At 43.6% G+C, this 24,177-nt stretch overlaps 1 protein-coding gene across 2 annotated transcripts in view; it reads right to left on the minus strand.

Moving 5' to 3' along the window:
• Positions 1 to 24,177, minus strand: part of LOC146866492 (uncharacterized) — a 123,838-nt gene that overhangs the window by 51,444 nt on the left and 48,217 nt on the right. For both annotated transcript variants that reach the window (XM_085636586.1, XM_085636585.1), the window contains exon 2: positions 408 to 590. In XM_085636586.1, coding sequence (XP_085492712.1) covers positions 408 to 590 — 183 coding nt within the window. The remainder of the gene's footprint in view (positions 1 to 407; positions 591 to 24,177) is intronic.

A 24,177-nucleotide genomic window follows, 5' to 3' on the forward strand; every position in this document is an offset into this window, starting at 1 on the left:
TACAGTCCCTTGCAATTAAAAGCTATAAAAGTGGGAAGGAGAAAAAAGGCAGAAAATGCAAAGACTATTTATAACTTACTCAGTCACTTCATCTTGTTTATGAAAATATCAGCACATGTATCCTATAAAAGCACCTAGGCTGGCTGTTAAATTCTAGATCTTACTCACTTTAATAAAAAATACCCACGCGCTTGAATTAAATTTCAGTTTGAAGCATTGATGTTGTATTAGAAGCATAAAGCATCATCAAGTGGCTAATCTCATGACATAGTAATGAGAAGCTGCATTTTACTGCTTTATATAGCAACTTTCGAGTTTGCTCAAAATAAATCTCTTATCTATTTAAATCTTTGAGGATTTGAATAAACAAATATCTGTTTTTTAAAAGTCTTTATTTCAAGTCTTACTTTGGTCCTCAATTCTTCCATGAGCTCTACAATGTCATACGGCAGATCCTTTTTATAGGGTATTGGATACCGTCCGATAGGCCTAGAAGCCCCTTCTGATTTAGAGCAGTATATCCGATGACCATTAGCGGCAGGTGGGCCCACTGCTCGCCAAAGACTATTTGCTCCATGCACAGGAAAAAGCTAGAAGAGGAGGAAGAAAGGAAGTTAAAATTCATCAAAACAGCCAGCAAATATTATTTGTCATTGCTTGCATAAGGTGCACAAAAGCCTTCACAAACCTTTCTTGTGTCAGAGGATGTGTGTTATTGATCAAGCAAAGAAGCAGGGATTAAACGTCAGATCATCAGGTTCATGTACAACAATTTACTCACCTGAAAGGATGTTTGACTGGCCTGCAATCACAGAAGTCGCATAAATAAGTTGATTGTAGTTGTTATATTAAAAAACTATATTAAATACATCATTTTATTTAAAAAATATTTCCTACCACTCCCACCCAGCCATAAACATTGCCTGAATCATGCTTAGGTCACACTCAATCATGCATCCCTAGTCCTTAACTTACTTTTCAAATTAGAGCTACCATCTACCTTCAGGATTATTTCTCATTTGAAGTGGAACCTAGGCTGTGATCAACAAAGCCCAGACTTTCGTAAATCTCTGCAAAACCGATTCCCAAAATGTGGTTGCTTGCTTCAAAGAGTCACCCAAAACAATTTGAGTTCGGGGAAAAAGTAAGTGGCACCACCAGACCAAATACAATCCTAATATTGTAGAGGAGACATCCCTAACGTAAGTCCAGGAAGGCAAGATCCATGCCAGATTTTCAGGATACAACAAAGCTACAGTGGTTCTGTAGGGTGTAAGATCGATTTCTTCACAGTATTATATTATTTTCAATAGTAACAAATAGGAACACATGCGAAAACCACTTCATGTATGCTGCGTTCAATCAGAATATTTATTTAAACTAGATTTCTCAGGCTGTCAACAAGAAACAGTGACAAATAGTGCAGTGAAATAAGTGCTCAGTGACTGTTGTGAAGTGGATGCAATATATATACAGATTCAGATAAAATATGTACAAATATTCACAATAGAGATTCCAATTTGTTTACAAACGGGGTCAGTACATGTATAATCAATGTCTCAGGTAGTGCGCTAGAATGCATTATATTCAAAACCCTGAGACTCGATATTACTGAGCCAACAAGTTAGTAACACCGACGTTTCGACCCTGACGACAGGTTATTTCATGGGTGTCATGGCGGGTCTTCCTCAAGGCTATAGAGTGAGTGTAGACAACCACAAACTGAGGTCTGACTTTCTCAGATGCCCTCTTCTTCCCGAATCCGAAGAGGATCTGATGTGAATCAGAGGCCAGTATGATCTTTAATTGATTTGTGATTGAAGACTGGGAACTAAATTAGCCCTTTCCTTTATTTCAAAGGCGTATAATTTCTAATGGCACGTGGTTTGGCTCATATATTCATTGATGTATATAGGTGGATTATTCCTATGTTTTGTTGCTGGTAAAGCCATTTCTATTGTTATTAGATAACAGTCAATGGAGACAAAATAATGTCTTTGAATCTTACGTGTGGAAGAGTTTTAAATGTATGGCGTTTACCTCTGTACGGATGTTTGCCTGTCCTCTCCAAGGATAAAAAAAATACCCTTTGCCCCTTAGAAATATACAATTGTGCATCTAGTTTCAGCGCGTGTTATTTTCAAAGCGCTCTTCAAGCCAACTGTGGCTTGTATACATGAGGTTAAAAGACATGTGCGAAAGGATATGACCTAACTGCAGTAAAGGTTGGCCCGTTACGCTCCTGGTCATGGTCAGTCATAGTTACAGTTTTTTAAAAAGATGATCAAAATAACCCTTCGTGCTATAACCCATTTCTCTTCTAGATACAATTGCTAAAGTACTGGGATGGGTGCTTCTAGGCAGATTGAGAAGCTGGGTGGAAGATAACATTATTTATGATTCCCCAATATCGTTTTTAGTCGGGCAAATCCAACATTGACCAATACATGATCCTTTTCATGGTGATAGGAGAGGCGTGCACTCACACCAGATCGTATTCAAGCAATTTTGGACACGCCAGTACCTTCCACACAGAAGGATGTGCGTGCATTTTTGTGTCTTGCTTCTTTCTGTAGGCAATGGATATTGGGGTTTTCACACATAGCTAAGCCATTGTTAGCACTTTTTACGAAAGATACCCCAATTCCTCTTCCCTGGTCAAATAGTTGCGAAATTGCCTTTCAGAAATTGCGACAAGCCCTTTGTTCAGCACCAGTGTTAGGTACCCCTGATTATACGAAGCCTTTTACACTGTATGTGCATGAGAAAGATGGATGTGCATTATCAGTTTTAGTGCAGATGCACGGCGACAAGCAGCGCCCTTGTGCATATTTTTCGTCTGTACTTGATCCTGTTGCCCGAGCATTGCCTGGTTGTTTTCGCTCGGTTGCGGCGACAGCTGTGTCAATACGCCAAAGCGAGGGAATTGTGTTATCTCATAAGCTGTTGGTATTAGTTCCCCATGCTGTTGATGCTCTGCTTAATCAGACAAAGACGCAGCACTTGACCAGTGCTCGTTTAACGGGATACGAGTTGACGCTTTTGGCTCCTCATATTACGTTAAAGAGGTGTGCAACGTTAAATCCAGCCACATTGTTGCCGTTCCCGGAAACTCAGTCTGAAGCACGAAAAGCACACAACTGTATTCTTGTGACTGAGGAATAGACAAAGGGTCGTATTGATCTCCAGGATACGCCCTTTACAGATGTAGATGGAGAACTATGGGTGGACGGATCATGCCTGAAGCTACCAGATGGTACGACTTCAGCAGCGTATGCAATTACCACATTACAAACAATAGTGGAGACAGCACGCATACCGCAGAAATCAGCTCAAGCAGCGGAACTGATAGCATTAACACGAGCATGTGAGCTCAGTGCAGGATTGTGTGTGAATGTTTATACAGATAGCCGCTATGCCTTCGGAGTAGCGCACGATTTTGGCCTACTCTGGAAGGAGAGAGGGTTCCTAACGTCACATGGAGCACAGATAATGTATGGAGAGTTAGTTCACAACCTTTTGACTGCATTGACATATCCAAAGAAGATTGCTATAGTTAAATGTAGTGCCCATAAAAAGGTGGTTGATAAAGTTGGAGAAGGGAATGCTTTGGTAGACCGGGTGGCACGAGAGACTGCGATGCAGCCTGGCTCTACTGCAATGTATGTTGTGAAGTCACAGGCAGAAAGATGGCACAATGCTAGGAGAGAAGTGCTGGAGATACAGAGGACCGCTTCCGATAAGGAACGGGAGCAATGGTCCAATGATGGAGAATTAGATGATGAAGGGTGTTGGAGAAGTAAGCAGATGGATAAATGGAAGTTACCCACAGCTTTCGTACAACCTATGGTTCAGATGGCACATGGACTAGCGCATGTCAGAGCTTCCGCAATTGTCAAATTACTCACACGAGTTTGGGAGCATCCGGAGATCGCTAGTACGGCAAAGAGGGTAGTGCAGACTTGCATGATTTGCCTGAAGTATAACCCAGGAAAGGGTACACGAACTCCAGCAGGAGGATTTGCAACACCTACTGCACCTTTTGAGGTTTTGCAGATGGATTACATTCAGCTTGAGCGCTGTAACAATCTGAAGTATGTTCTAGTAGTGATTTGTGCCTTCAGCAAATGGGTTGAGGCATACCCTACGAAAGACAATACTGAAATGACTACAGCCAAGATGTTATTGAAGGAGTTCTTCCCTCGATATGGTGTTTGTAGCTTGTTGTGGAGTGATAACGGACCTCATTTTATAGCAGACGTTATCAAGTATGTCCTGAAAGGACTGGGAATTACCCAGAAATTTCATGCAGTGTTTCACCCTCAGTCTGCGGGATTGGTTGAGAAATATAACGGTACTTTGAAGCTTAAGATCGCTAAGATCCAAGCTTCGACTTCTTTGACTTGGCCAGATGCTTTACCGCTGGCATTATTGTCAATTAGATCGATACCGCATTCTCGGACCGGTCTCACGCCATATGAGATCGTGTTTGGACGCCCAATGAATATTTGGGGTCCACCGAAACTGAAGTCAGTGTATGATGTACCTTGTGTAATGATGAATGATTATCTGGCACAGTTAACGGATAATTTGGTTTCTATTCATCAACAGGTTCGAGAAGCGCTCCCTGATCGGTCCACAGGTGAAGGACATAACCTCCGGCCTGGAGACCATGTTATGATCAAGGTGTTTGAAAGGACGAACAGTCTGGAGCCGAGATGGGTTGGTCCTGAGCAAGTCTTGCTCGCAACGAGGACAGCTGTGCGAGTCTCCAATCGGAAGAACTGGATCCACTCCTTGCACTGTCGTAAAGTGCCGCCTGGATTAGTGGAGCCTGCTGTATTGACCGACCATCGAGAGATCCTGACTGCAGAGACAAGCCGTGCTGTGGAACCAAAAGACACTAAGGAGCTCTTCCCGGACCAAGCGATTCCTGGAGGAAGAAGATATCATCTCAGACCGAGGAAGTGATTTCTTTCTGTATCAGGACACATTGTCAGAACGGCCCTTAGGTTAGTGAAACGGAGAGCCAATGAGGCAAGGGGGGGGGGGGGGGGGGGGGATCAGCCCTGCATTAGTGTAGTGACACCCGTCTTGGCCCGCTGGTGAAGAAATCAACGGCTGCCTAAGGGGAAGAGTTCTGACAACCTTTTAGTTTCAGGAAGATATTGACTTTTACTATAAAATGGAGAAGAAGATTTTTTGTGCGATAAGTTTTATTATCATTGTAGCCATTGTCGGTATAACCACGTGCTTTGTTGAGGATGAGACTCCTGCCCGTGAGTTACTTGTTTTGACTACTCCAGTGCCTGAGGAGCACTACTTTTACACCCTTCCGTATCAAGAATTGAAGCATCGTCAGTCTTATTTGAATAATACTTTCATCCAGATGTTGCATCATACCCATGTTGCTACAAATGCTACGAACTGTTGGATATGTGGTATGATGCCAGCTCATCAGAAGAAAGGAGGAACACCGTTCATACCTCTTCCTTTCTCTCATAATGGCTCTTGTAGAGCATGGTACACTTTGCTTTTTGCCACACGGAAACCTACAGTGGGACGACTACTTTTTAGACTTAATAGGGAATGTCATCAAGATAAAGAAGGCTATCCACAAGCGAATGGGACAATAGGGGAGTGGGAAGAATATCGACCAGATAATGAATCGATCCCCTACATCTTCATGAACACCAGAGACACTGCTGGGAATGAACAATTTGTGATTCAAGTGGCACAAGCTCAAGCGGACCTGTGTGTTCAGAGTGTGGGTCATATTCCTGTTGGTGTTAGTGACTGTATTATTGTTTTGAATATAGATGGATTAAATAATAGTACTTTCTTAGCTTCCCATAATACGTATTTCGTATGTGGGAATAAGGGTTATTATCGCTTACCAGCCGGCTGGTACGGAGTATGTTATGTAGCGTTCTTATTACCTCCTGTATTCTTAGCGCCTGCATCCTATCATAAAGACTTGAAGTTATTGAATAATGTAACTGTAAATAGGTATAAACGTACTTTATCTATTAATGATGTTGACCAAACTGATACTAGCTTACAGCAGTATGTTGATTTTAACTTAGGATTGTTTTTCTTTGTTGGAGCTGCCTTAAATAGTAGGAAGGTTCGACGATTAACAAGAGTTGTAGAGGCTGTAACGAATCAAGCCGCTGCTGCTCTTGGGAATCTTACGGAAGAATTGCAAATCACTAGAATTGTTGCGTTACAGAATCGTATGGTATTAGATGTTATGTTAGCAGACAGAGGTGGAGCATGTAGGATTATCGGAAGTAGCTGTTGTGTATTTATTCCTGACCACACGCCATCAGTCTATAACGCTATTAATAAATTGCATAAAATCGCAGCTGAAATTCATACAGAAAATGGCACTTGGACCTTTTCTGGATGGTTTTGGGCATTGATCACTACATGGGGATGGAAAGTTTTAACTGGTCTCTGTATTATTGTAGCAGTTCTGTTTTCCTGTTGCATCTGTGTTCAGTGTGGTCCTTTACTCTGTTCTTTATGTGTGTCATTCTGTATTCCTGATAAGAAAGCTATTGCCAATGTCACCTATCAGAAACATTTAAACAAAGAGGTGGAAGAGATGATGAAAATTGACATATATGATGATTATCCTAACAAGCCGAATGTCTTCAGCAAATGCTGAAAGGGTCGTCTGTTGAAAACTAAAACAGCAATATGATTAAGCATTCACTAAAGACATGAATTCTCTCTAGTTAAAACATGTTTCTTGTCTTATGTTGACTAATGTCTGGACTCCATTTTGTATTGTCATGTCTCCACGTGCTTTGCACGAGAAGAGTCCTACCTTTTCGCTAGTTGCTCTTTAATCTGCCTAGTAACAGTCTATAAATAGCTCCTTCGTCCGTCTGGCGCATGTCCAGACTTGACCACATCTGTTATCAGTTAGTCCTTGTTTGACCATGTTTTCGCGGGCTCAGGAAATTGTTAACTCCGCCCATATATTGATCCTGTATCGAAAATGTCCATAAATGTTAATGAATTTTGCTCTATGTTGTATCCACCCACTTATGAGCCCCTCTGTTGTGTATAAAAGGGGACCACGTACGCAAGTTCTTTGTGCTACTCTATGCAATACTGAAGAGTGTTGTGTAGGTTGTAGGACCACCCTTAAGGGTTAATAAACTCTGTCTTTGTATTTGCAGTTTCCGTGCCAACTTCCTTCTAGCTTTTGTTACAGGAGAGCGAACCCTTGTATTCTGCGGGCCTAGCTGGGGCCTGTACTCATCAGTTTGATCACATTAACCGTGACAAGATGGGGAAGATCCTTTTAGATCTGTGTACAGACCCTAATATAGAGTATTCCTCCATGAGCTACTTGTAGAGACATCGTTAAAGTTAGATACTCCAGCGACTCTCTATGCACAGATAGTTTGAAAATGATTTGTGGTGTCCGTCAAGGATGTATCCTTGCTATTTTTGTATTATCCCTATATGTAAATGGATTGAAACAGGCACCAATTACCACAAACTCAGATTGTCCTTTTATTGGCACGCACTCCCAGCCAGTACTGTTATTCGCGAATGACGCATTGATGATAGTGACAACGGGCAATGGTCTATGGACTCTTTTGAAAACTTTTGACTCCTTTATGAAGGATTTAGATTAATCAGTCAACCTTATAAATCTTATGTTATGGTGATGGGGTTCAAGAAACCAAGAACAAAGAACTTTAGTATAAAGAGTTTTCCTTATTAGGTAGTGTTGTTTGATACCAAATTGTGTTGGAAACCCTTGGTCACGTCAAAATGTCAGGAGTTTAGGAAGACCATAGGGGTGTATTCAAGTTTGGCCGCTATGTTGGGCAGCAGACCCCTTCAAAACCCTTGCTAAGATGTATTAAGCCAAATGTGTTTCGAAGGCCTTGTATGGGAGTGACAACTGGGGCTTTTCGGCACCTATAGAGCTCCAGATAGGGGGAAATAAATTCCTCAGGCGCTTACTTTGTTTGCCCCAGAGTATGTCGACTTTCTGTGTTCACAAAGAATTTGGAGTTACATAAGTGACCAGATTGCCCTTCGTCCTTTGCTGAGCTAGGTTAGGATTTGGTCAAAGGAGGAGCTGGGCCTGAATCAAATAATTATGAGGGACTGTACGTCACTTGATCAGGCCCATAAAATACCATGGCTTAGGTACGTAAGGGACTCTCTCTCCAGAAGGAGGGAGATGTTTCTTAACCCCGAGGACATTAGTAGAGGGGATTATAAATGAGTAAGGGACATTTTATGGAAAGGGCGAAACTTGATAGGGAAGAGGTTGAACTGTTGAAACCGTCAGTCAGGAAGTATGTCTTAACAACTACTATGTTGGACATGGAGCCATACCCAACTTTTGTCACGAATAATAGGGATAGATTTCTGCTTGTACGCCTCAGATTTAATTTATTGCACCTAACACTTGCTACCCCAAAAGGATGTTCTGGTTTGGAGTCTTTGGACCCATGTGACTGCAATAAAAAATCCTATAGGACTCTGCGTTTTATGATGTTTTGTAGTTTTTATGTGGAACCCAGAACAGCTTTTATTGTGCCTACTTTATAAGAAAGAGGCTTTTTACAATTTCACCCTGCCTTTTTATATTTACAGACATTACCAGATGTATTCGTTATAGCAAATGTTGTAAATATTTTTAAAAGCTGCAGTTTTTTTTAACAGAGCATATAGGCCGAGTAATTGTTCATCTTAGAACCTGGATGTTCATTTCTTTGGGTGTATTGTATTTTTATGTATAGATTTTTATGGAGTTTGTTTTATGCATTGTTTTTATATATTGTTGATGTCTTTTATGATTTTTCTAATACAACCAAATAAAGGATTTGATTGTTTGATCTAGTAAAGTAACTTGATTTTTTAAGCAATCATGTTCCAACAGTGACATTAAAACTGGGTCACAGAACATAGCAGTGTAGCATTATACAGCATCTAACATTAAGTTTGCCTGCATACAGCGTGCATGCATTGTCACTTGCAACTATCGTTTAACAACAACAAAAAAACTTGGCTTCATCATCACTCATTTCCTCGCTTCTCATTGGTGAGTGCATGCAGATTTCACTTTTTCTTCATTTGTTCGCCCCTTCAATAGAGCATGGACCAAGTACTGATTAATGTCTTTATTGGTGTCCTTCCGCTTCTATGCTTCTCGCACACAGATACAGGTACCGCCTTCCCTGTTGCTTGTTCACATTTTCAGCCATGCTCCTGCAGACTTCACGCTCTGGCTGTGGAGTGACACCAGCAGGAGCCCGGGGCTTCAGACACACCGAGGGGATTACAGCAGTACCTGTATCTGGAGGACACAGCAAGGGGGAGAGTTGTGCTGCAGCACTCCCTTCTTTGTTCTCACTTTTGACACCAGAAACATGAAAGTATTTTTTCTTAACATCCACAGATAGCAAATTTAAAATATTGGTCAGCACGTATGAACCTGAAGGGTAACACACAGATGTTCAAACCAAGGGAAAGCAAGCGAATGGAGCAGCAATCTTTCGTCCCAGTAGAGAAGCAGATACATGTTTATTTCTTTTCCTCTGCAGTGTTGATGTCTGCAGAAAGGGGCAGAGATTAGTTAACTTGCAGTAAAATGGCCACGAATGCAGTCAGTCATCAGTTTTCTCTCTTCTGAAAAGGAGACGGAGTCGTCGCATTATTGTGGAAACTCTGAGCCAGACAACCCTAAAATCATACTGCTGCGCCTAATGTTTTAGTCATTGGGCATTTGCTGCTGAGATTTTCACCCCCTACTTAAAAACTTAAAAGTGAAACTACACGTCACAGGATGCAACGTGGATTGATGGGGGGGGGGGGGGAGGCAAGAGTATCATGATAAGGTGCCATTAAACAAACATTTCCATATGACTTACGTTAACAGTTATTACGTTTTCTATAGTAACCTTCCAAACATACGTTTAAAAACTGTCAGGCACATGCCTCAAAAGAAAAACCAGTCGCAAACGGCCAGATTCTCAGAATCTGCCCCTTTGCGACAGGTATTTTTGCATTTGGGATGCATCATCCATAGTCGGTAAACACTCACTTTCTGGTTCCTGGAGACTCTTTAACCCAGACCTACATAAATATTATTTTTATTATCCTGCCCATCACTCTCAATCCAGCATTGATTAAATATTCCTGAGCCAAAGGTAATTATTACATATGGTGAATTCGGATATTAGTTCAATCTTAATCTTAGATCTGGAAATTACTGCAGTTAGTCCCAATAAATCCTGTTGGCAGTTCAACAATTCTTTGCTCTCAGACACATCTTTTGTCACTTCTTACACTATTTTGCTAACAATTATTTTGCAGTTAATGATAACAGACAAACACCCTTTTTGTCAGGGATGCCTTGAAGGGGTTTTCCCATAGGACACGTTTCCAAAAATACGAAAACAGCATAAAAAAGCCTGCTTCCATTTTGGCATAAATAAAACATTTGACACACACCAATTACATTTCTAAAAATAACAAATCGGATCTGGACGCTTTCGTGGCTGCTAAAATTGAATTTAACAACTGTAACATAGAACAGGCATGTGGTACACTACTTGGATATTATGATGAAAATAACAGGACTGGTCCATTTTAGCGCATTATTTAAAATGTAGAAAAGAAAAATCTTCTATTAAAACCATTATTGAAGATTCCGGTGATAAATTATTCTGCGATGTTGATATTGCAGCATGTTTTGCTACCTTCCATAAAGCTTTATACACCCCGAAACCACGCTCTCAAATGAACATCTTAATACTTACTTCTCCAAATTTAAAACCAAGCTTTCACCTCTGCTTTATTTTTCTGTTTTACAACATTCTCTAACTATTGTAGAACTTTACTCCACAATTAGGAATCTTCCTAACGGCAAAGCACAGGGCCCAGATGGTTTCAACTTTGAATTTTATCTTAATTTTTCACAACATCTTTTTTCCCCCAAACCTTCAATTACTTAATCACTTTACCGTTCTGAACACTTCTTGTACTTTCTCAGAGGCCACGACCCATTTAATACCAAAGAATGATTGTGATCTTGTTCAGTGCAAGAACTTCAGGCCCATTTAATAAATCAATACGGATTGTAAACTATTTCCCAAGGCGTTGGCTTTACGATTACTCCCCTTGATATCCGATTTAATTGGTCCTGAGCAATCTGGTTTTATCACCCACAGAACTTTAGTGGACAACTCTCGCACCTTTCTGAATATGAGCGATATAGCTTATAAATGTAGGATTCTCAGGCAGCACTCTGTTTATGCAGAGAAAACTTTCAGTAGGGTCTACTGGAGATTCTTAATGAAAGCTTTACAATAGCATGGCTTTGGTCCTCATTTTCTACAATTTATTTCTTTATTGTATCCTCGCCAAAATCCTCAATCCTAGTAATGGCATATCATCCACTTATTTCCCTATTGAGAGCCACACCAGACAGGGTTGCCCCTTGTCCCCTCTACTTTTCGTATTAGTTTTGGAACCGTACCTTCTTCAACTAAGGCCTTCCGATCACTTTCTTGGGTTTCAGGTCAAAGATAGTCACATTAAATTCACTGCATATGCAGATGACATCCTTTTATTTAGGTCACTCTTTAGGCTTTTTTACATGATCTCAATCATTTTCCCAAAGCCTCTGGTTACAAATTGAATACTGATAAGTCTGAAGGAATGTCATTAAAAAAATATTGTATCAAACAACCGTTTCTTGATGAAGGACTTGCTAAGAATCCTGCCAAAATTAAATGCCTGGGCGTTTGGTATAGTAACAATATTAGAGATACTCAAAGTTAATTCAGATGCCCTTCTTACTAAGCTCCAACACCTTTCTCAGAAATGACACCCATTATACCGTTCATGGTGGGGTCACCTAGACACTAATAAAATGATGATCCTCCCCATTATTAATTTCTTTCTCATGATATTAACTAGATTACTAAAGCATGTTTTGCCTCTATTGACAAACTTCTCTCCAAATTTCTTTGTAATGGTAAACACGCTAGAATTTCACTACAGAAATTAAAATGTCCCAAGATTTCTGGGAGTGTTACATTTACTGTTGTTTTCATTTTTATTTAATAACCACATTTTATCGAATTTAGTAATACACAGCTTCATCCACATGGAAGGACAATCAAAGAATATCATTCCACTGGTTCGATAGTTGAACAAAGACAGTCCTCCAACCAAATTATAGTTTTACAGAGGCAGTCCATAGTGGGTACACCATCCTCCCACCCCCATATCTTCTCGTACTTCAGAGGGCGGCCTCGGGCCTCATAAATGGGTTGTTCTTGGCATGCACACCAATCGACGCCCTTCTGCCACACCTCAAGAGAGGAGGTCTCCAGACGCCTCCAGCATTGGACAATGTCCCTCTTGGCCACTAGGAACACCACCCCAATATATATCCTTTTGGCATGGAATTCGCCAGTCCCATACAACAACCTCAACATTGACTCCCTGGGACCTAACTCAATAATGTGACCCAGGACCTCAGATCTCAAGTGTCACTCCACTCCAAAAAGGTGGAAGGCGTGGACAGGACCACGCCATATGAAAAACAATTGCCACTTGGGGCTTGGCAACATGTACTAACAATTTACCCCCTCCTGCCCATCCTCTGCAGAGGGACCCATGCTCACTGTGAACCCATGCATCAGAACTTTGATTTGGAAATCACTGGGGTATCGGAGAAGTGAGGCCTCTTGATCCATGGTGTGATGTGTGACCACCGCCGGAGCAGGACTTAAGGAGGTTTGTCACTTGCCCAGAGTCTGCCCCCACTTCTGACATTAGGTGAATCGTCTGCAGGGTCTCCGAGCCGAGAGTGGCTCCAGAAGGTCTCCCACTCCAGCTCCATTCTGATCCTCCAGGACCTGTTGACAAGAGTGGTCGCTGCTCCATTGCCCACTCCCAGGCCTGTTCTGGGGTGTTAAAGAAAACAGTGGAGGATGCAAAGAGAGCTTTGAGACTGGCCAGAAAGAGGAGAATGTAGCAGATGTTAAGCGCACAAAGTTTTGGTAGACCTCTTCAAATGTGCGGCGTCACTGCTGGACCACTTTTGTATAATCCGGGAAGATCAGAATGTTTGCATTGGAGTATTGTAGGTCTTAGCGCGACTGGGCCTCCCGAAAGAGAGTGTCTCAGTCCCGGTATTAAAGGATGTGTGCCACCACTAAGCGAGGAGAGGCCTCAGGAGGAGGTTTCTTTGTCAGAGCACAGTGTGCATGCACCACTGCAAAACAATGGGACAGTTTGCCAGCCGGAACCCAAGAGTGGAACCAGTCCTCCGAAAGATCGTCCATTCTGGCTCCCTTTCCCCCCTCCGGCAGCCCGATCAGGCGCAGGGTGTTCCATCTGGAAGAATTTTCAGCATCCTGGACTCATTCAGTAAGGACCAACAACGTAGACTTCAGCTGAGAAACTGAATGTTTAAGGAGTCCAACGTTGTCTTCAGTCATAGAGATCCAATTTTCAGCCACAGTAACCCTCTCCCCCACCTTGCGGGGGTGTTGGCGCAGGCGGGAGAAGTCTATAGGGAAACCATCCACCTTGGCCTTCACCGCCTTCCTAGAGGCTTGAATCTCTGTGAGGATGGCTGACAGGTCGACAGGCGATGGCGCCGTGGGAAAAGAAGAAGAGTACCACGTGACACCCCTGGTATCAGGTACCAAGGTGGTGTACTGGTCTATTTTGGTTTGAGCGGCTTTTGAAGGAGGGGACTGGTCATGGCCCATTTCCAGATATACGGGAGAAGGCCCACCAGACAGAGCAAGAGTGCAGAAAAGCTGGAGCAGGCCCCTCACTTCAGGGCGTCAGGGAAACAGATGCCAGAAAGAGGCCCTCAGCTCAGGTCACACAGGTCACTCTGATAGCCTCTTAGATAGATCAAGCCAGTAGGTCGTGGCGTCTGGCTAGAGGCCGACCCTTTTGCCACTAGGCAGCACTGGCAGTTGGTAGGCGACAGCCCAGGGAGTTCCGGGGGGGGGGGGGGTGTCTATGTCCAGCAAGGGGGGGGGGGGGGCCCCAAGCAGAGGGAAATGGCCGAGCCGCGGCAAGCGGACTCCTAGGCCTGCAATGTTGACTCGGGGTGGGGGGCCTTCGGGTGAGCAGGCCCCCCGCCCCAGCAGCCGCAAGCTGCCCCTGTGCGGACACCACCACTCGCACAGCTCCCCCGAGGCAAGGCAGAGCCCTGGGTGTATAGTGCAGCAGATATGGCAGCGGGGCGGCAGGCGCCTTCCACATCATAACCTCTCCTAAAGCAGCCAAAAGCCGCCTCAGCCTCTGCAGATGTTCCAGCCACAATTCAGCTGCAACTGCAGCGGGACAATATGGGAGGGGGGCACCACACAGACAATGAGGTCCCAACTGCAGCCCAGGCAGTCCGTGGACCCAGTCAGGCCTGCCCGGTCCCCCGTTCCACCCCAGATGGGAGAGTCAGTCCAGTAGAGCACACAGCCCCTCATAGAAGCGGATGAGTCTGATGGAAGGGGGGGGGGGGGGGAGAAGCACCTTCTAGGGCCCCCACAGCAGTCTCCTACCTCAGTGTGGTGACAGTCCTGTATGCCACGGCCCCGCTAGAACTTCAGCCCAGATGCTGAATCTCTGCAGCCAAAGGCAGGGGAGAGAAATAAGGAGCACATGGTGCTCCTCGCCTCCATGTGGAGACCGTCACAAGACTGCTCCAGCAGCCCACCAGGAGCCATGGTGGGGGTTCAGTGGGTGCCCACCACATCAGTGCAGCAGGGGGCCCCGTTAGGAGGGTCAGAGCATGTACTGTCAGGCAGGATGATGGATGATGGTAGTCAGGAGTCAGGAGCTCTAACAGTCGACCACCATCTTGGCCTCCTTGGCCACGCCCCAACTTTCCTGATTTGATTGCATTTCATAGAGCCTTTGGCATTAAACAAATCCAATGCCATTTGTCTCAATCTACCGATAGTGGTCGTATCCTATATTTCTCTCTGGAAAGTGTTCTGATCTCCTCTTTCACTCACAAACATTCTCTTCATACCTAACCCCTCTAAATGTTGGCTACCTGCCTCCATAACACATGCATGCACTTCATTAAAGCCATCCCTGGTCTCTCCTCTTATTCCTTCCACTAAGTTCTTGAACAGTCCAAATTGGTATAATACATAGCTTAAGAAAAATGGGAAGACTTTATGCTGGAAAGCATGGATGAACAAAGGCTTACTCCTCATTTCACAGTTATTACATTCAGGCTCTCTAATTTCTTTCAATGAGTTGCCCACCTTATACAATCTCCCACATAGCATGCACACTCAGTATGTTGAGCTTTCCACTCGGATAAAAAATGCTTTCAGTCAACACACTTCTTCGGATACCTCCCATACTAGTTCTCCTCCTCAACCAATTTCATTGTATGTATGCACCAAAGCAGCGACTGTATGTAAATTGTTTCAAATGCCCATTCCGGATAGGGCTAAAAACAGGTACTGAAAAGCTATGGTAATCCGATTTACATGTGGTATGGCCTAACTCTTGTGGGACAGCATCTGGAACAAAATGCATTCCACTGCTTGCATTGCTAAATTAAACTAGAAAGGGAGCAACACAAGACCCAATTGATTGATTTAAATCCACTATTTTTTTTTTTTTAATTAGATCATTTTACACTCGTATAAGTCTTTTCAAGGTTAAACTTATTCCCCAAGAAACTGGCTGGTGATGTAGGGAACATATATTTGTACTTTGTTTGTTTTTGTGAAGCTCTCTCCAAGTTTTGGTTTTTAGTTTGGAAATAATTACTGCTATTACTCAGGTTCATACACCCTTCTCATGTAATGTATTGTTCTGGAGCAGTGTGAATGGTGTCTGGTCTAATGACACATTATTTGGGAAATGTGTAGATCTTTTAATTTAAATCGCTATTTATGTTATCACCTCCAAGTGAAAGTCTATAGATAATGTTCAACTTCAATGCTAGTGGAATTCAGTGGGTCATCATCAAAGGCTAGACACATACAGTCTTAGCTCAGCACAGTTATCTGTTAAATGCAAAATGAGATGGCTGCCACTTACTATTTATTTTGTTATTCTTATCACAATTTATGCATAACCATGTAGGTTTTAATGTATTAGATGTGTTTGATAGGTTTGATGCATTTTTTTTTAATATCTTCCTGTCACATCTTTTTATTTTTTTCACCTCATAACTGGATTCTGCACTTATATTTTCCCTTCTCTCTACCTACTCTTTTCTTTACTCGCTTCTTTCTTGCTCTTCCTTATCCAAACTCAATATATTTCAATATGTATTGCCGTTTTTCATTGTCATTTGCACATTTTGAGATTTGCATAACTTTCAGGTCTGCTTACCTTTTGAAGTATTTCTTCTATGTTTGGCAATGTTGTATTCTTTGCACTATTGCACTTTAATAAAAATCTTTAACTTAAAAAAAACAGATGTGCTGTTTGACAGACCTGGGTGCCCTATGTATTTTTGTAATACCGAAACTTTCAATATAAAGTGAACTTGCACGACGGCTAAGCAGTGAATGGCTGTGCAGCTTACAGTGTAGACGGAGGCAAGCAACATGGAGCTAGATGCAAGCCTCCTCATACACCATAGGCCATAGGTCCCTGCAGGAAAGGGAAACTTATTAGTTGCAGATTTGCCCTAAAATGTTGGTGTAGAAGAGAGCATCACAAACAAATTTGTTAATACTGTGAGGTCACTTTCATCCACAAAGCAATAATTTGAGTCACGTTTTGATAAAGGAAAGTGTAAAGTATTTCCTAATGCATCACAAAGAAAATTGAATGAGAACAAAAAAGTGAATATATTCATCTAGCTTGTTTTGTTTTTAGCAATTGTCAACATGCTATATACACAGTTGTGGTAAAAGAAGCACAATGGTTTCCTTTGACGTGGGTATATACTATGGTGCATATAAACTGATGTGCCCTGCAGCACAGCTCATTTTTAGGTCTCGCCTGAGCCAGCGCATGCGTAGCCCTGCGAGACATTTAGTTAGTGGGCTTTAAAAAGTCTACCACAGCTTTTTGTGTGGCAGACTGCGTGCGGTTTTGCGCACATGCACGAGCAGATGCACCATCTGGCTTTCCTCTCGCTCTCCCAAGCGCGCACTCACCTCGGTCCAGCTCTCTGTCTTGCTCACACTTCAACGCCCCTCCCCCTCCCCAGAGCGCGTCTCGAGGCCGCGGGTCTTGTTGCTCCTTCTCTCTGGCTCATCTACCAAGCCTCGGCGCTGCCCAAAGCTAGAGCGATAAAACGCTGTATTCAGTTCCACACCCCCGGGCTACCCTTTGCCGACCAGTGTTTGTGCTTTGAGGCTGTCGAACCCTCACCAGACTTGGGCGTGGTGCACACAAACTTTCTTTTTGAACCGAAGGAAATAGCCGCACGAGACGCATCAAGGTACCTGCTCGCCCGCCACTTACTGCTCTTCACTATAATTACATGTCTTCAGGTTGTATTTACCAGAGCCCCGTAGATTGTTTTTGTTTGAAGCCCGGCTCTTTATTGCCTCCATATTGCTGGCTCGTCATTGTGCGGACGCGGATCAAACGGGCGAGGTGATTGTCAGGTGTGTTCATAGCTCAGACCGAGCCTCCGCCGGTACTTCCTAGAGTAGATAGATCCCTGCAGACAAATTGAGCCACTGGTATTTTAATTATGTCTGTTGATGCTAATCTCGCCCTGTCTGGAGTTCATGCCTGGAAGCTGGTGCCTGGTAATGGCAAACTTGAATGGCCATTTCTCTGTCTGCAGACCCTACCTGGGTCCGATGCGGTCTTTCTTTCATTGGACTTCTTTGCGCTTTTGGTGGGCCCCAGATCTCTTTGAATCCTGTCTCTGGTTCATTCAGTCAACTGTGCAACCAACCTTTACGTTAAAAGCACCCTATGGGTTGCATCTGACGCTTCCATCGAGTACCCACACTCTTGTTCCTCTCACACATCTTATGCGTTCCCTTTATATAGAACATACCACTGGTTTGCCAAATGCCATGGGCCCTGATGCAAGTTTGGAAAAGGGTGGCCTTACTTCTGATCGGGTAGTAAAAGACAGTTGTAATAGAGGTGCTGTGGGTCACTCACCCTGGGTTCCAGTACATGTGCCTCACTTCGTAGCCACAACTTCCATTGCAGATATTTGTCCTACCTTTATTTCTGAATTCAGCTGGATATGCCGTTGGGCCAAGGGCAAAGGCTCAGTGAGTACAGGACAATTTCCACCCTACATCTGTAAGTAAAGTATTCATAATGGATAGTAACCTCATAGTTACAAACCAGCTTTGAGGTTAGCGTCTTTTTGAATGTAAACCAACTGGGATTCATGTCCCCAAATGGCAGAGTCTGTCCCTCACTCCTCCCCTCCCTCATATTTGAGAGGAAGTGTTGCACATGACGGAGGCCATCCTGCGTTCACCTCCAAGGATAAAATGTTCTTTTGAGTTGCATTACTGGCAAGTAGCATTTGGGGGCTTTTTGGCTAACATAAGTTCGAATCTGTGCCACCTCCCTTCTTTACAACAGTTGGGTCTTGTGTTGCTCCCTTTCTAGTTTAATTTATCAACACTATGTTTTGATGCAAAATGCACAAAGATCACATTCAGAGGATTAGCAGGCATGCAAACAGCACTCTGGCCATCACACCGTACTTCTGCATGCATAGACGAAAGGGAAAGCATGTACAGCCAGCTCTGCTCAGCACCCCACTAACCTTCCCTGACTGCCCCAGTCCCACCCCTCGTGCTCCTCTTCTTTTTCTCCGTGCCGTATGAAACACTCTTTTCATCTCTGGAGATAATCGAGCGCGGAACATGAAAAAAACGTAAACTGGTAACTTCTTTGCAGTTTCCATTTGCACCATGCCTGCGGGTGTGCAAAATACGATCATAATTAGAGATTCTACAGTCCTCGTGAAGCAGACGGCATCGGCCCCACCACAAGCGCATTAACAACTTTACTTACATCACATTTAGGATGCGTTCTAAATATTTGATGTAGCGCAGATCTGGCCTCAAGTTGCTGCTGCGCACTTTACGAATACAATTTTATTGTAGCAGGAACATCTCAACATAGAACATATATTTTTTTTAAACTGAGTTTTACATGGCACCAGTTGCGTTACATGAGGACACATTGATTTTTGTTAGGCACAGGGAGTTTAAGTGATTTGCCCAGAATCACAGGATGTTCAGCGTCGGTTCAAGACCGCGCATGCGCACCATCTAGAGCTGAGACCTAAAAAGGAGTTAACAATGGCACACATTGGCATACCTGGCTCGTCGGTTTAGAAAATAATTTTTAATACACCTGTGAGCTGGTATTATTAAAAGGTGGGGACGGAGGTATGTATGCCTCAATGAGCTGTGCCTCCTAGGTTAGTCAACATGTTTCAAAGCCCCCCAGGCTTCTTATTCAGGACTAAGAAGATCCCTATCTACACTCACGAAATTATGTGATGTGCAAATTTACACTAATAGTCACAAGATAGGTGTAATAAAGTAATACAGTGCATGTCGATTGCCAATGCACGCATACGATGCCTTATTAGGTATTTTGAATCAATTTATCTGGAAGGGAAAAACGGAGGTACATGTATTATAATGCGCGACACATAACATGGCCAACCATCGTGATATAATAAAGAACCTGCAAAGGAAGTGAGATGAGTGAACATGTATTCCTTAATATTATTCATAGTGCAGTTGGATGGTGGTGTGTCCCGCTGGCGATATAAGAGAAAAGGAAACAGACAAAGACTGACACACATGAAACATAAAGCACACACACTATGTCAAAGGATCCGGTCTAGAGATCCTAGAGATCCAAATGGTAGTTTTCTATATTGCCTCAAAAAAAAAAGGGGGTATAGTTAATGATAGATTGTAGGTAAAGGTATTGTGGGTAGGAAGTAAACAACCTACTTGGATTCAAAGGGAAAATTGCCCCATGAGCCTGTAACGGGTGGGAGGGGTGCCTATAATTGCAACCTAGATAGAAAACGGTAAATAAAGAGGTATTACTTCCAAAGTGTCGCCTCGGCGTGAACCAAGCTCGCCACACGTCTAAAGGACCTCTGGCTATGCCGTACTCACTGCTCCTGGGACACTGCCCCGCCGTGTCTGGCCTCCACGCGGCTCCACTGGACAATGGAGCTCGATCGGTTGTGTTTTGGCTGGTTTGTGGAAGCTGGAGAGGTGACTCATTGCTTCTCTAAGGAGGTTCCGGTTGTGGCGCTCAGAGCTGAAGTCCCCGGAAGTGACGCACGCGTCATAAAGCGTGCGTTGGTTAAAGAGCTAGTGCGCTAACCTAGTAATGAAAAAAGGGGGCAAGAGAAAAAGGTTATAATAACCATTGGGTGGTACGAAAAATGGTAACGTTTTGGTTCAAATTAAATGAAATTAGAGGGGGCGCACAACCCCAAGGGTGGAAATGAATAAAAACGACTGTGTTGGTAATCAGGCTAATGAGTGAGTACCACGTGATATGATCGAGGGAGGAGGGTGGGTGGTTAGAGATATGACAGGCGGTGGTATTTTCGGGACAAAAAAAAGGGGGAAAAGTGCTAATGCCAAAGCAATATTGGTGCTAGCATCTGGTATTAGTAGGTATGGGCAGGGACCATAGCACTGTTGACACTATGCCGGTGCATGGGAGGTTTCCCGAAGGCATTTGGTTGGGCAGTCAGGGAAAGCCCACTGTGAGAGCAAGGTTTTCTGAACACACTGGTGCAGTCGTGTGACAGAAGAGATGTTAGATCTTTAGGTTTCAGAAATATATTATTCTGAGTCTGGGGATTGCAGTTCATGAAAACTAGTTCCATGGTATTTCGTCGTTGAGCCCTTCGACGTGTGTACCTAGACGGAACACCCACCTTTGTTCCTTCTCAAAAAGGCCAATCTCGCTGTTAAGTTGCTCAATGACGGTCCACTTTAAGGCACTCGTTCCGTGATTGTGGGTTAGGTAGTGGGTTTCCATCTTGGTTGTACTTCTTCTGCAGTGAATGTTACTCTTATGTTCCCCGATGCGGATCTTGACGGTCTTATGGTCTTTCCAATATATTTCAGGTTGCATGGGCAACTGATCATATAGATGGTATTCTTGGTATTACAGTTGGTGAAACCTCTTTGCTCCCACTCCCTGCCATTTCTAAAATTTCAAAAACCTACTTTTGCAGGTAAGATGGCACGTGCTACAACTACCACAAGGATGGTGACCTTGAATTGGAAGTAAATGTTGGTCCCTCGGTCTAGTGGGTGGGAGTCTCTTCGGTCTTGTATGAACAAGCATGTCTTTTAAATTTCTCCCTCTCTTGTGAGCGAACATTGGTTTGGGGAAATTTAATTGGCAGCTGTTGAGGAGTCTGCAGTGTTTGTTCACCACCTTGCTGATCTGATTCGAATGCGTGTTAAAAAGTGGTTACACAGATGGGTTGCTCCTGTTGTCCGGTCGTCACTCTGTCCTCCAACAGTGAGTCCCGGTTGTTATTCCTTGCCCTTTTCATGGCCTTATCAATGACTCTTTTCGGATAGTTCCATTGCAGGAGTTCAGTTTGTAAGTCAGCTGCCTGGCTCCTGTAGTGACGTAACTAGGTACAGTTCCTCCGGAGACGGAGAAATTGTCCGTAAGGAAGATTTTCCCCTCAAATGGTGCAGATGAAAGCTATTGTACATAAGCAAACAGTTCTTAGCTGTTGGTTTGAAGTGTGTCGTGGTCTTTAGGGTACCTTCATCAGGGTAAATGTTGAGATCCAGAAAGACCAAATTGGTGCAAGAGATGGTACTAGTAAATTTCAGAAAATTGTTCTGTTCATTCAGCCATACCATGAAGGCTTCAGTGGAAGGGATGTCCCCTTCCCAAATAACTAGTATATCGTCTATATACAGTTTCCACGTTTTTATATTGTGGTAGAAGGGGTTATGGGAATCCAGGATTTTTTTAGACTCCAGGTGGTACACGTAGAGACCAGCTAGGCTGGGAGCAAAGGTGCTCCCCATGCTGGTCCCATGTTTCTGTAGATAGTATGTGTCTTCATACATGAAGTAGTTCTTGGTGAGTGCCAGGGAGACGCACTCCATCACCACATTTAGAGGTGTCTGGTATTCCCATTCGGTGGAGAACAGAACCTCCTCAATTATAGTTAATGTTTCATCATGAGGGAGGCTCATATATAGGCACTCCGCATAGAGTCCTATGAGGATGTTCTTTTCTGGGTCAAACTCTATATTTTGGAGCAGTTGTAGCACCGCATTGGTGTCTTTTAGATAGGTATCTGTAGTTTGGACCATGGGGTAGAGGAATGCATACGCAAATTTGGACAAAGGTTCCAAAATGGAATCTATCCCAGAGACAATTGGGCGCCCTGGTGGTTCCCCCTGATTTTTATGAATCTTGGGTATAGTGTAGAAATACGGGACCCTTGAAGATTTTTTTTGTAAGAAATTCTGCCTCTTTTTTGGATATCTAATTGTGGGCTAACGCCTCTTCTACCATGGTCGCTATGAGGACCCTGATGGATTCAGTGGGGTTGTCGCGGATAATCTCGTAGTTCCTTGGGTCGTCGAGAAGTTTCCTGCATTCATTGTCGTAGGCGGTAGTTGTCTGTATCACGATGGCTCTACCTTTATCAGCCGGTTTGATGATGATGTCTGTATTGAGTGATAGTTGGAGTATCGCTTCTCTCTCCTCATTTGAGGTATTCTGGAAGGTAGTGTTTTCTGACACAGATAGATTTTACATTTCACCCATCACATCCGTTTCAAATGCTAGTAGTTCCACCGGTAATGTGGAGTCTGGGGGGGACGAAGCTTGATTTTAACCTGAGGCAGGTGTCCTTGTCTTCTGCCTCGGGTCTCTCTTTATCTTTAAAGAAGGCTCTCAATTTCAGTTTGCGGATGAATTCTTTCATCTCTGCCCATGTTCTGAATTTGTCTATCCGGTTTGTAGGTACAAATCCTAACCCTCTCTCTAGGACTCGTCCCTGCGTGGGTGTCAATTGGTAATCTGTCAGATTCACCACCAAATTCATCTCCTGCTGGTTGATGGTTGGGCACTCGTTGCGTTGGTCAAGCTCCTCGTTGAGACCCGTGGTGTCTCGTCCTCTGTGGTGGACCAATGGACACTGTGGCCTCTCCGGTTCCGGCCTCTCCTAGGGCCTGGCGTGACCCTAAAAAAGGTGGTTGTTCGTAGTAGTTATAGTCGTAATCCTGGGGTGGAGGTGCCCAGTGTTGATACGGGCCACCCATCGAGGCAGGTCCATATGGATAGAGTGGGAAAGATGGTGGTCCTTGATAGTTGCCCCATCCCCTCCTTCTTGGGTTGTATGGTTGTTGGTATTGGTTACTCCGTCCGCGGTTTTAACGACGTCCACTACCTCTGCTGGAGTTGGAGTTGTCAGACCCTGGGTCTGATGATTCACCATCTGTGCTCTGGTCTTGGTTCTTCTGTATGTAGTCATCCTGTATATAGGGGTAGACCCATTCATGACTGAAGCGTGAGGTGTCTTTTTTCAGTTTGTTGAACTTACTCTGCTTCAGTGTCATCTCATAATCTGTGATTTCTTGATTCAATTCCTCCAGGTGTTTTTTAAGGACGTTCGGAGGTATATAGGCTTTAAGTTGTACCTCTAACTGTTGGATCTCAATTTTAAGCTCTTGCGTGAATCTGGTGGCTGTTTTTATTTTTAGAACCAGCCAGTCACGTGTGCAGAACCATGATATTAGTGAACAGTCACATTTGAACACTTTATCATGCTGGAAAATATAGGGTTCGTTACGAACAATTAGACCCTGTGGAGCCGCATTGGCCCTTAGGTACTCGGTCATTAATAACCCATGTAAAGCTGTTTTGATCTGAGTTCTTCTGATGTTGGCCAACTCATCCCAGTCCGCATTATTAGGGCCTGGATCGGTGCTGCTCAGTCCCTCGAAAGGGTTTATGGCTGCCAGGATTCTGTCCACCTCTTCCTCTGCAAAGGTAAGGCCATTATTTTCCGCCATATCCAGGGATCGTGGTTATAGCTAGTGCCAATTGTGTATATAGTGGTGATGTGTGCTAAAGTTCAATGGTGTGCCTGTACAATGTCTGGAAACTCCTAGTACTATAATACAAATGGCGGTACTCCAAATCGGGTGACCACCCAGG

The sequence above is a fragment of the Triturus cristatus genome, chromosome 2_1, assembly GCF_964204655.1.
Source record: "Triturus cristatus chromosome 2_1, aTriCri1.1, whole genome shotgun sequence".
Classification (NCBI taxonomy): domain Eukaryota; kingdom Metazoa; phylum Chordata; class Amphibia; order Caudata; family Salamandridae; genus Triturus; species Triturus cristatus.